This window comes from Sander vitreus, chromosome 1 (genome assembly GCF_031162955.1).
Source record: "Sander vitreus isolate 19-12246 chromosome 1, sanVit1, whole genome shotgun sequence".
Classification (NCBI taxonomy): Eukaryota; Metazoa; Chordata; class Actinopteri; order Perciformes; family Percidae; genus Sander; species Sander vitreus.
The window spans coordinates 7,263,694-7,277,767 of record NC_135855.1 but is presented as its reverse complement, the minus strand read 5'-3'; the positions used below and the strand labels follow the sequence as shown (position 1 = coordinate 7,277,767).

The 14,074-nt window shown below is 40.2% G+C and overlaps 1 protein-coding gene across 3 annotated transcripts in view; it reads left to right on the top strand.

The window, feature by feature from the left end:
- lrrk1 (leucine-rich repeat kinase 1) overlaps positions 1–14,074 on the top strand; it is a 97,454-nt gene that overhangs the window by 4,701 nt on the left and 78,679 nt on the right. For all 3 annotated transcript variants that reach the window (XM_078257203.1, XM_078257114.1, XM_078257029.1), the window contains exon 2: positions 185–326. In XM_078257203.1, the coding sequence (XP_078113329.1) occupies positions 257–326 (70 nt within the window). In that variant the 5' untranslated portion in view covers positions 185–256. The remainder of the gene's footprint in view (positions 1–184; positions 327–14,074) is intronic.

Genomic DNA, 14,074 nt, shown 5'->3' with positions numbered 1-14,074 from the left:
AGCTTAGTATTCTATGCACTGAAAAGGTATGTATAAAGGTTTTAGGGCACCCACACATTGTTGTAGTCTAATATGCAACTTCATTTTATACAACTTTGCTTGAAAAACATTGAAGACCCCTGATTTAATAGGTAAAAAGGTTTTGGTGTTTGTTCTTCATCATTGCTGCTTTGTCTTTGTGCAGGGTGACAGCTGAGTCCAGGCCTCCTCTCTGTGGTGGAACTCTGATAGGGATCAACCAGTGACTCCAGTAGAAATGTCTTACTGGTCTGTTGGCCTTCCCCAGGACTCTGGAGGCACTGCCAGCGAAATGGAGCAACAAAGCAGTGAGTTATCACTTGACACAGCCTCTTTTTCTTGTTGTAGTATTAGAAGCATCACACAGGTTCACAAAGGATTTGACTGCAAGCTGAAGTTATTGATATGTGGGACCATTGCAGCACTGTTTAAATTTAGCAAAAAGGGAACTGAAAGTGTGAGTGAAACGTTTGAGAGCAACAAGCTGTATCTGTTGCTGTCAAATATATATATATATATATATATATATATATATATATATATATATATATATATATATATATATATATATATATATATATATAACAGAGAGAACATGTTCTGGCTTTGTCCAAGCTTGATTGGTGTCTGGAAATTGATCTTTAATTCTATGTCAGTAGCACTGGGCTCTGTATTAACTGTTGCCCACTAGTTGCACTTTTTGGTCTCTCCCCCAAAAACTGCAAATTTGTCAAACCTTCATAAAGATGCGCTTGCCTTTTGTACTTTAATAGCCAGACGGTTGATTCTCCTCAATTGGAAATCAAACCAACCACCTACTCATTTAAACTGGATATGTGACTCAATGAGCGGCATCCATCTTGAAAATATAAGGTATCTCAGAGAGGGGAAGCAGGAGAAATTTAAGACAATTTGGAACCCATTCATTTCTTATTTCTCTTCTATCAATGCCACTGGGATCACTCCCATTCTGCCATCACTGTCTTAATTTGTTCCCAGCTGACACTCTGGAAACTAACCCCCCTTATTTATTCATGTTTATTTTAATTATTATTTTTATTTATTTCATATTTTTTATTATTTTTTTCGCCCCTCTTGCTTGGTGTGACAGTAACATTCTAGTTTTCTTTTCCATCGAATAACTACAATAGCCATAGAGGATATTATTCTTGTTCGTTTTGTGCTATCTGTATGTCTGTCATATGCTGTCTACTAACGAAAGTGAAAATAAAGTTACATAAAGAAAAGAGAGAGAGAGCGGGAGCGTGCGATGGACTAAAGTGTATAATACAAAAACCTCCTTTGATTATGTGTTACTGCACATTTCTCTGGTTTATCAGTGAAGTGTCGCAACTACACTGCAGACTGGATCCTCTACTCACAGAGTGATGGCAGACTCATATGAACGGGTCCAGCACAGAGTGAATGCGCAGGTCAGCGGTGTTACATACGTCTCATGTATGCAATGTCTGTATCGTCACTGCGCTGCATATTCATGAGCTATGATAATCTGGTCATGGGCCACAGCTCTCGCCTGCGTCAAGGCGCTGTCTTACTCTTAGAACTTAAAAGTTGAAGTTACATCCAGTGTTTTAAGCTGTGTTTTTCGCCGTGGCGGCCACCACAACAGAGCGTTACTACTGGAAACACTGGTACAAATACAGTTTTTTCTTTTCCTGGTAAAAAAAACATACAGCTGTGCAAATAACAGTTTCAACTGTAGGCAAATGTCAGCAGTGTGGGCCGGCAATGTTGCAGGAGAGCCTGTGACGAGTGGGGGCGGGGTTGCCCGGCGAGTGATAGAAGAGATGCAAAAAAGCTTTACAGAAGAAATGGGTCATGTAACGCAACATTAAACCATATTAATATAAACGGTATTGTTTCATCCCATATCTTGTTTGAAAATATATCGATATACCTTAAACGTACAAAATGTTATTTTCTGCCTCTAGGTGTCTCCCAATCCAGCCCCGTCTCACAGAATTCCGTGAAATGATCACGAACTGTTAACAGCGCATTACGTGGTGGTGGCACGGAATGTGTGAAAATTCCGTGTGGCCACCACGGAAAACAATGTCAATGAGAAGATGACGCAGCATTAAGAGCGACTACGGTAGCAAGTAGTATGTAAGGTCGAAATTCCGCGTAAGGAGGTTGGTTGGGGTGGTGGATGAGTCAAACACAGGACTTTCACCCGCATGTCACGTGTCCAAAAGTCGCTTTCTTCTTTTCCTAAACCCAACCGTCCCATTCTTCTCGCGTGTCACATAACCGTAAGCCCACCCACGACCTTTTCCTGAACCCAACCATTTCGTTCTTCTTGCATGTCACGTAATCGTAAGCCCACCCATGACCTTTTCGTTAACTTAAGGGGCCGTGTTTATTTAACGGAATTGTTATGTGGGCCCATCACGGAAATTTTGGCAATCTGTGTTCATTTCACGGAATAATTCCGTGTGCCCATCACGGAATGTTTTGCGATTCCGTGAAACTGCGACAGATTTTGAGTTAAGGGGCCGTCTTCATTTCACGGAATTCTGTGAGATCAGGTTGGTCAATCAAAGCAATGGATGTAAACACGGACTTTTGATGACTTCGTAAAGCTGCGTGGGATTATGGGAGTTTTCCTTGTTAAACATCATTGCCAACTAAAATGTATCTGTTCATGGACGAGTACAAGTTTTATTCACGTTATACATGTCAGTGTCATCTTTTGGATTTTTTCAGCACCTAGGGGGAAAGGGGTTTGTTGTAACGTTACTCAACGACGCCGAGAGACGGGTATGGGTGGGGATGGCTGGGGGAATCTCTGGGGCGGCGGAGACGTCCGATGGCCATTGTTGTGCAGAAGATCTCCCAGCAGCCCGGAATTATCGCCCCCTTTACTTTTTTGTAATCTTAACTAGTCGTTTTGGTGCCTAAACTTAGCTGTCGTCAGTCAGGAGGAGCACAAACACAGGTAACGTTAAGAAATGTAGGGATGGCCGCTGTTCTGACTCCGGTATCTGGGGCAGTCTGATATAGTAATCAATGAAAAATAATGATGTGTGGCAGAAAAAATGCTCACGGTTCACGGTTACTGAGTATAATAATAAAAGTGCCATAATGTAACGAATGACACTTAATGACAACAGTCATAAACATTCATAAAGACTCCTTCATGTTCATGTCCAGTGTCATATCATGGTTATGACAGTGTCATGTCAGTCTTATGCACACCCCTTCAAATAATGTTACTGTTTATTTTGACTCATTCCCACAAACACCACCCTGCTGCCCCAAATACTCTAGCTGCTGAAAATATTCCCAGATCAATGCACACTTTTTTTAAGTAAGATTTGCTACAGCCATTGAAACCCCAAAATACTTGGCGCTGAGTAGGGCTGCTCGATTATGGAAAAAAAATCATAATCACAATTTTTTGGGTCAATGTTGAAATCACGATTATTTTGCACAATTACTCATTGAAAAAAACAGTGAAACAGTTAAAGAAACAGTGGAAACACCTTGAATTGTGAAATTTTCAGTTCAAACTATTTTTTTAATTCAGAACACAAGACAAAATAAAAGTTAACTTGCAAAACGTAATTTTTCCCGATTACATTGTTTTTGTTATAGTTAGGAGCCAAAATCAAAATTGTGATCAAAATTCCTTTAAATGCACAGCCCTATTGCTGAGTGTCATTAAAGGTTCCACTGGACAGAGTCAGATTACAGTGGATCAGAGCAGAGACAATGTGAGGGAGAGAGATACAGGAGGCTGGCGTGGCTCTTTAACAAAGGAGCATCATTCCCTGCTCCCTCTCCCTGCCACCCCCTCCTCCTGTCTCCATCCTCCCACTCTCGCCAGCCTGTCACTGGGTTAGAGAGGAGGCAGATAATCCAGGGGACACCGCTGGGTAGAAGCCACACAGCAGCTGAAGGCGAACCATGAAAAGAAAGCGCTCAGCTTTAGATGCGATAGAGGCAGGAAGAAATGGAGGATTTGCTGCTTCGTTATGAGCAGGTTAGTAGGAGATCAGGCGGGCAGAGCTAAATGCTGACTGGAGCCTTGTTTATATGCTGCACATGTAAGACTGGCTGAGCCTTAAAGCTACTCTGCACTGAGCTCTGACTGCTATTAGTTTACTGACATCCGATCGGATTCCTGATTCTGATGTCCTCGGTTATACTTTCACTCAAGTATGCATGGATGTATTACACTGGGTTTTAATGGATTTAAGTGGGACGTGGTCCAAATGTTGCTTCAAATGCTTTTCAACACCTTCAAGAAGTAGACAAAAATGCCGAAATGTGTTTCGGACAGAGGGTGAATACAAGTGCAGCAGCCAAGGAAGTATGAGAAAAATGTTGATTTTTAAATGTTAAAGCATGTAAACATGTTCAAATGGCAGCACAACATACAAGTATAAACCTGAAAATGAGCATAATAGGTCCCCTTTAAAAGTTGAAAAAGCACAAAATGTATGAAAGACAATAGAAATGCTTTCTTTCTCTCTCTGAAAGATGGGTTGAATATTTTAAGGTTTGAATGGAGTTTCTAGCTGAAAGTATAAATAAGTAAGACAATATGTCTCAATTCAGGGGCCGTATCCTTCAGATGAGGCAGTTTTTGAAGGCGTGGCCGCAGACTGCGAAGGCTGAACCGAGCGCTGTTAAATGAGACGGTCTGGTCTACAGAGTATTCCTTGTTTGCGTCACCAGCTGGTCCCGCCCTTACCGCTTCTGTTGCGTAGAGACCTTGACAGCTGCAGTTGACAATCGGGACATAGCTAACTTCTAGTAGAAATGGAGCCATAACTTTTAATTTAATTATTTTAATTTTAATTGAAATGTTTATAACCTATTTGAGGAGATGGAAATGCTTTACTGTCGGTGCATGATGTATCTCAGGCTGAGAGAAAACATTGGCCAGGTAAATAATACGAATATAAAGATCAGTTTAGCTGTGTAGTTCTAGCAAAAGTTGTTCGGGGGGGGTTTCGGGTTGCGCGACTTTGGCTACATTGAACGCATAACATATGCGGATCGTTAGCGGAGCGTATGTGCTGCGGAATGTGTTTTAACTGGCTACACCTGCTGTGCACACACGGCGTAGGATTGTGTGAGTCACAGGTGAGACGCTCAGCTTTTGCTTTGGGATCGTTGTTGTTTCTTCAGTTTTTTTCACACTTTAAGATCCATTTTTGTGTAAAAGGGCCACACACCTCTCACGGAAAAAATATGAATTGAAGACTGTTCTAATTTTACACTTGTAGAGCGGATCTCCGCAGAGCATACACACCACTTCGCGCTGCTCTTCTGCCCGGTGTCGCCAGCTTAAATGTACAATATGTAACTTTCTGCCGCTAGGGGTCTCTCAACCAAAACAATGGATTGTACACAGACATTTGATGACGTAGGGAAGTTGCGTGGAATTATGGGAGTTTTTATTGCTAAACACTCGATTAGAATGCATCTGTTCACGGACGAGTTTACCCATTCAAGTTTATTCACGTTACGTTTAGTAACGTTTATTCATGTCATGCTAATAAAATAGCTGCAGTTTCCCCAACATAATTACGTTTTTCTTGATTCAATCTGTATTGGTAGCTGGCTGACCAGTTAGCTAGTGAGCCGGCAAGCTAACATTAGCGGCTAACGTTAGCAGGTTTTACCACACTATCACAGTCTATTTCACATGCCAATGTCACCTCTAACTGCGTGTCAATCTCTGCTCATGCACATGCATTCATTCTCCCTTGTGGGAGGAGGGGCTTAGGAGACCGTTTTGGGCTTTAGCAGAAGGGGGGACGGACTGAGAAGTTGTCGATGTTCAAATTTTTTGGCTAAGTCCTGGATCTCCGCAATCCTACCTACAGCATCTTAACAGGGCCACCATGAAAAACACAAGTAAAGAAGGGAATTACTGGAATTGTTGGGTTTTGCCTTGAGATAACTGTTGTTATGATTTGATACTATAAATAAAATTGAATTGAAACTTACAGTTTTAGTTTTAGGCTACTTTTAACTTGTAGCAGGTGTATAAGATGAAGATCTAAGTTGTTATACTGCTATACTATGCTCTAATATGTTATATTATTATAGTAGTTGTATTATATTATGTTTACTACTATTACACCTATACTATACTTAATACTACCCTACCAGTATTAATAATACATTGAATTTATATAGCGCTTTTTCAGGACTCAAAGTCGCTTATTATTAGTATTAATATATAATTACACCGTCTCACCACATCATGTACTACATAACATTTCTGGCTCATTAATCATATCATACCTTGTCACCTTATCTTGTAAATGTCACTTCAACTTATTCCCTCATTATTACCTTGTAACTTTTCTTTAATTGCTTTTGTATAGTTCATGTACTTTACTCTTTTACTAGTCGTATACACCTTTATTTTATTTTTATTTTATTTTGTACTTCTCTATCTGTACTGAACATTCCATCCATTCATTTGAATGGGGGAAATTTACCGAAAAAACAGATATTTTGAGTGTGCACAAAGTTTTGAACATAAGCAGAAATCTTGCTCAAATTTAACAATATTACAGTCCAGGGGTTTTTCTCAAAAGAGAAGGGAAGAGTAAATGATGCTATGATAGGAATAAATAGATGAAGGCAATACAGAATGCCTGAGAGCCTTATTGCAATATTTTCCATTATGTTTTTATATTTGGATTGTAATCTATGTTTCCCTTTACATAAAGATATTTCCAGCATAAATTGATTCAGAAAAAGGTAGAAAATCCTTTTGTGCATTAGATATTTCCAATTTATAATTTTTGAGAACTACTCTATACTGAGAGAATTACAGATACATTTGGTCTACAGATAAATACACTGAAAAGCTATTGTTGGAAAAAAAATAACCATAAATAGATAAATTATGAGCTGAGGGTTTGATTTCATGAAAATCTTCAGGATTATTATTATTATTACATTAAATTAAAAAAAATACACACTTCGTTAATGTAAAACTAACACCATTTTTTTTACAGAAGTCACCCACATAGTGTAAGTGATCTCTTCTTAGCGGCAGCGTTTCATCAAAAGAGGAAGCTTGCGGTGGGTTTGTCTGTTGGCCTTCAGGATCACTGTGTCACCATGCATAGACATGAAGCTGTTGAAAGTTACAAATAGCATTTGGTATCTTTGAGAGCCATCTGACTTTATAAAACAAGTCAACTCAAATACCTTAGGCCAGTGGTTCCCAAACTGTGGGGACCAGAGTTTTAACGGGGGGCCCAGGGAGGCTACATATGAATTAATAATGCATTGTTCCCCTGCACTGCTAGAAAAGCATGGACAAGTTTGGGAAAGGACTGCCAGTTAAACGTAAAGCAGACCGTGAAGCCACACCAACAACCCTACAGCTACCAAAACAAAGCTGAGAAAATATGTAGTAGTGACCACAAATCCATCTAAGCAGCCTGATTCGAGTGCCAGTCTCCCAGTCGAATCGTCGCTATGTCATCCCATTGACTATCCCTTCGCGGAGAATAAGCTGATTGTGGCGCATCCTGAATAAAAATGTTTTTCGTGACGGGGGGAAGCACTGCCTTATGTATATCTACAGATACATTTTGTTAGGGTTAGACATTCAAAGTCTTGATATTAGAGTATCTGTGTAAGTCTTCTCATCAGTAGAATGGCACCACTGATTTGTTTCCAGTACATGTTCAGAATCATTCCATTGTTGACCTGTAACAGAGGTTTGATGGGAAAAACAGAGTTGTGCTGCCTAAAGTTTAGTTTTAATGTAAATATTGTCTATTGGTTGTGTGCACGGTTGAGTGTGACAGCTTAGTTAATAATAATAATGTTGTTGCTACCAGCTGTGTGTGTTAGGATGGAATTCTGTCCACAGTGGATGTGAAGCTGCTTCCTTCTTGTGGTCCAGCACTGACCGAGGGAAAATGAAACCGTTGGTTAATGTTTGGTGTTGAGCTGATCAAGATGGAAATTCCCCTGAAAGCTTCACACTGACACTGATCAGGAGCACCCATGATGGTGCTGATATGTGGTGGTCATGTTATAAACTACTGTTTAATACTGATCACTCTCTCAAGTCTAGCAGAATGTTTTTTTTGTTTTGTTTTTTTCAAATAGAAATCCTTATAAATCAGCATTTAACAAATTGTGGAGAGCTAAAAGTCTCCATTAAAACCACTGAATATATGATTCTATTAGGTGGTTTAGCAGCTCCTTAAGCTACTTACTTATTACTTACTACTGCAGTAGTTAGAATAAAAATAAATAAATAAAAAAAACTGAATTTGAAGTAGAGAACGCTCCCTCTCTCGTCCCGTCTACCCCTCCCAGAGGACGAGCACGGCCATGCACTGGCTTTATACAATAACATTTACATGACTAACTACGTAACTAACATAACTACACACACTGTAACCTACACAGTCTCAAGTAAAAGTGGAAGTAGAAAAAAAATAATACTCCAGTAGAGTACATACAGCTTTTTAGTACTTAAGTACTGTAGTGAAGTAGTTCTACTTCGTTACTATACATCTCTGCTTAAAGCACTTTTTAATGGGGGCGCCCCCAGTGCTGTTGTTCTAAACTGAATCCTACATGTATTTATTATCTTGCATCACATTCAAATGCATTCTGCCATCATTTATATAATAAAAAGGTAATAAAAGGCTTAGCACCAGCGGTGGGCGGGGGGACCCCCACGCCCATGCCCATTTGGTATTAACAGCTAATCTTTAGCTTTTTGACGAGCAGCTTGAGATAGCAGGAAGAGGTGGAGTTAGATTACCTTTTTTATTTTTCTTAAGAATGTGGCCAAAGTGTACAGATAACATTTGGATTTTTGCCTCCAGATGATGTCTGGCTGATCTGATAGCATTCAGATTGCAATGTGTTCTGCTGCATTTACATTAGAGCTGAAAAGATTAGTTAATCAATTCATTAGTCGTCTGACAGGAAATGTGTCGACAACTTTTTTTTGTAATCAATTCATTGTTTTAGTGATTTTACAAGCAAAAAAACATTTGATGGCTCCAGCTTCTCAAATGAATTTCCAGGTCGTACATTATGGTAAACTGAATATCTTTGCATTTTGGACTGTTGGTGCTCTAGGAAATTGTGAACTGATGATCCTCTAGTTCCTCTCTAGTCACATCCACTGCTAATCACACTCATGGAGACTTAACCATATCTCCACTTCAGAGCTCAACAGTGATTGCCCACTTTTTGAACGGCTCTGGTTTCGGAAGGGATTTTCACATTTCTGTTACTGTTACGCTTAGGATCGTGAGTAGTGTAGTACTTCTCCATGACATTGCGAACAAAACATGTTTTTTATCAAAGCAAGGTTGATTTCACATGGACTTGTGGCTTCTATATGAGCATACATCCTTGTTTCACAATCTCTTAGCTCGTGGTAAGTCTACCTTGGATGGTTTAGACATTATGGCTAAGAATTGTGGAGAAAATGAATGGGATTTTTACTTTGTTGATGTAGCAGAAGTCAGGAGTGTATGTTCCCTGTGATCTCCAAACTAAAACCAGACTCAACCAGATGGACAAGTGTAAGGGAAAATTCAGTAATGGAGGAGATTTTGGCATCGTCATTCCTCTCAATGTCTTCTTTTAGCTTTCCCAGACAGGTTGTGTAAGGCTGTGTTAGGGGAGTATTGATGGTGGATGGGGGTTGCATTTGTGTCTAATGGTTTCACTCCCTCAGGCTTTCTCATATGGCCTTAGCAGCCCAGTCAGACTCTCTTTGTCTTAATTATTTATTGGAAAGCCACTGGGCTGCAGGAAGCAGGCACATTTAGCTGAAAGACTGCTGCAAGAGGAAACAGAAGTGTTCGCTGGCTAAATGAATAACCAGTCTGACTGACGGTGAGGCCCAGATTTACCAGCATTGACTGCTGTTTGTGTGTTTGAGTTACGAGCAAATGTTTCATCTTATTTACCAAGAAATGAATCTACAGTATATACAGTGTGATGTGCAAAAAAAAGAAAAAGAAAACCATGGAGTTAACTAGTAATTACGAACTGTAAGTTCTAAATGAACAGGCTTATTTTGTGCAATGATATTTACAACTTTTACAGCTGGAAACCAGAAAGAAAACCACCTGCTGTGGTCTGACTCCTGTTTGCTTGGGCTTAATATTACCGGAGGAAGTGCCATGATCTGCCTGCACTGTTCATAGAACACAAAGTGTCAAAGTTTATATAAGTATGCGGTCAGTGAGGAAGACTTCCTGTCCAGTGCAAGCCATAAACAATCTATCATTTTCAGTCACATTGACCACTGAAACTAGAGATGTTCCGAGATCGGCTCCGATACTGCCTAAAACGCTGGTATCGGTATCGGGAAGTACTGGAGTTTATGCACCGATCCGATACCACGTAATAAAGCCCTAAAGAAAAAATACGTTAAAGTAGTTTATTTATGTTCTTTTTCCGTTATAACTGACTGTCAAACTGGATAATAAAAGAACGTTCTGTGGCATTCATGTTTCACAAAGAGTTTAACCTGAGCCAGACCGACAATAAAGATAGAAATCATATCACATCCATACAGGGATAGTAGTATACAGTTGTTAAAACATAATAAAATATATGACACACTGGTATCGGAATCGGTATCGGGAAGCAAAAAATGGTATCGGACCATCTCTAACTGAAACATATTTTGAGTTTGGAAAGAGGAGATTTCCTAGCCTTCTAATGATATCAGTGTTGTTTTTGTACTCCAAACTACGTCAAATTACATAATGAGCCATGATTTTGAGAAAAAGGTTGTCAAAGTTTGCAGTAAATTTATAGGTATTATTCAAATGAATCGAAAAAAGTAAACCAACTCATCTAGTCAAGTACATGGCCATTTGGCACACCCAGAGCCATGACACGCCTATACCCACGTGCACGTTCAGTATACAATTTGAATGAAAAGTTTAGGTTGTGCACATTTTTGTGGTCATGTTTGAGCACAGTCTTATGTACGTGTTAACTTATATATGGTAGAACAATTTGCCACATAGGGTAATTGAGATAAAGAAGCGGCATGTGAACAAACAAGCAACCGTGGGTCGGAACCGAACCCGCGGCCGCTGCGACAAGGACTGAACCTCGGTACATGGGGCACACACTAAACCAGGTGAGCTAACCAGGCAACCCGATATCCGACTGATTATGATAGAGCATGTAACAAATATAAAATAATTGTCTCCGTAATAACTTTCCAAAGTTGTAAAGTTCTGACACATGACTTCTGTGCAGTCTAATAGTCCTCATGGATCTAATACTCAAACTGGGCTAAGTACTTCATCGTTTTATCAGTACCTTAAACATAATGCCCCCTCCAAGCTCCTTTCATTGCAGTGCAATTTTTGGTCTGATCGCCCTGTTAGGGTGGTGTCAGAGAAAAGCTCATTGTTGTAAGCGTCTAATGTGATTTAGGGATATCTGAAATGCTGCCAATGTAAGTCACCGTACAATACTGTCCTTCACAATAGTGTTGGTTATAATGAAGGTATTACAATAGGTTCTGCAACACACTGGTTGTCGGTGGAAAAATGGTCCCATCTCATTGTGAGACACGTTCACCGGCGGTTGATTTAGGGCTTTGGAAACTAAGACACGCTGACAGAATAAGAAATGTAGGACCAAATTGTCACCAGATGACTGCCATTACAAACCAATCAATCAGAATACAGCATTAAAATGACAGACTACGTTAGCTGATGTTCTATTATAAACGCTCATAGATAATACAGTTAGGTCTGGAAATATTTGGACAGTGACACAATTTTCATAATTTTGGCCCTGTGCGCTAACACAATGGATTTGAAAAGGAAAAAAAAACGTTCAGCTTCATTTTGAGGGTATTTACATCAAAATTGGAGGAAGGGTTTAGGAATTACACACATTTTCATACATAGTCCCCTTATTTCAAGGGACTTCAAATAATTGGACAAATTAATATAATCATAAATAACATGTTCATTCTTAATACTCTATTGAGAATCATTTGCAGGCGATTGTGAGGTGACTGTCTGAAGTCTGGAACCCATAGACATCACCAAACGTTGTTTCCTCCTTTGTGATGCTTTGCCAGGCATTGTCTGCAGCTGTCTTCAGCTGTTGTTTGTTTGCAGGTCTTTCTGCCTTAAGTTTTGTCTTAAGCAAGTGGAATCGATTGGATTGAGATCAGGTGATTGACTCGGCCATTGTAGAATATTCCACTTCTTTGCCTTGAAAAACTCCTGGGGTGCTTTTGCAGTATGTTTTGGGTCATTGTCCATCTGTACTGTGAAGCGCCGTCCAATCAACTTTGTTGAATTTGGCTGAATATGAACAGACAGAATGACTTTAGAATTCATGCGGCTGCTTCCATCTTCTGTCATATCATCAATAAACACTAGTGACCCAGTGCCACTGGATGCCATTAATGCCCATGCCATTACACTGCCTCCACCATGTTTTATAGATGATGCGGTGTGTTTCGGATCAAGAACCGTCCCAAGCCTTCTCCATACTTTTCTCTTCCCATCATTCTGGTACAGGTTGATCTTAGTTTCATCAGTCCAAAGAATGCTGTTCCAGAACTCAGCTGGCTTTTTTAGATGTCTTTTGGCAAACTCTTCTGCTTCCTGGAGAGTCTTCTTCACTTCACTAGATGTTGTGAAAGGGTTCTTCTTTACCATGGAAAGGGTCCTGCGATCATCAACCACTGTTGTCTTCTGTGGACGTCGGGGCCTTTTTGTATTGCTGAGCTCACCGGTGCATTCCTTTTTTCTCAGAATGTACCAAACTGTTGATTTGGCCACTCCTAATGTTTCTGCTAGCTCTCTGATGGATGAAACAGCTTTTGACTCAATTGTCCAATTACTTTAAGTCCCTTGAAATGACGGGACTATGTATGAAAATGTTTGCAATTCCTAAACCCTTCCTCCAATTTTGATGTAAATACCCTCAAATTAAAGCTGAAAGTCTGCACTACAATTTCATATCAATGATTTCATTTCAAATTCATTGTGTTAGAGCACAGGGCCAAAATTATGAAAATTGTGTCACTGTCCAAATATTTCCGAACCTAACTGTATATATGTCCATGCATGCCACACTGCTGTGTTATGTATTTCATTAAGTCGGAAAAACCTGTGCCAATGGCCAAAGCTGAAAACACGAGTGAGGCAGATGAGGACATGATGGAAAAAGTCTCTGCTTGAATATATCTCTGTGACTTTTACAAAACACAACATTTCACAAAACGCGTTTCACAAAACGCGTTTCACAAAACACGACATTTCACAAAACACAATGGCATTCAGAAACTAGAGAACACCTTGCAATAGGATCACACCAGCCACTACATCAAATCAGGCCAGGGGTTAAAGCTTACCTACTTCCTACCACACTACGTCCAGTGCACTTGGCCTTTGATGTCAACCACATTCCCCAATACACAACATTTCACAAAACGCAACATTTCACAAATGTAACCAGCCACTAATTCATTCAGCTGTTACTAGTTCATGCCATGAAAACATTATTTAACTAAAACTGCAAGCAGTTATGACGGGGCCCAAGCCACCCACGGCAGTCGCCCCCGACGCCCCTGGGAGCGTGCAAAAGCGGAACCCGAAGCCTGGCGGCGGGGAGGCAAACGTCGGTAAATATCTAGACGTGTGAGCCCGAGGTCTGCGGTACATCGCCGTTGCAAATGTAGCGGTTAACAGTTCATCTCCATACATTTACAGACCACCTTTAAGAATGCTCTACAATAAACAAAATTCTTAACCCCACTGATCACAGCCGACAGCAGAGAGAAATGAGAGTGTGACCGAGAGGGTGGAGGGGGGGGAGGCAGGTGTGGTGGCTGAAGGAGCAGGGGAGGTGGTCAAGTTGTTGCGTCATAGGCGCCAATTTATGTTTTCCTCTGTGGGTGCTCACAGGCGCACTCCCTTTTAAAAAAAATAAAAATTAAAAATAAAAAAATTCTTTGCATCTCAGCCAAAACTCATCTACGCTGATTATAGCACCCCCTAGTGGCCGATCTTCGCCAAAT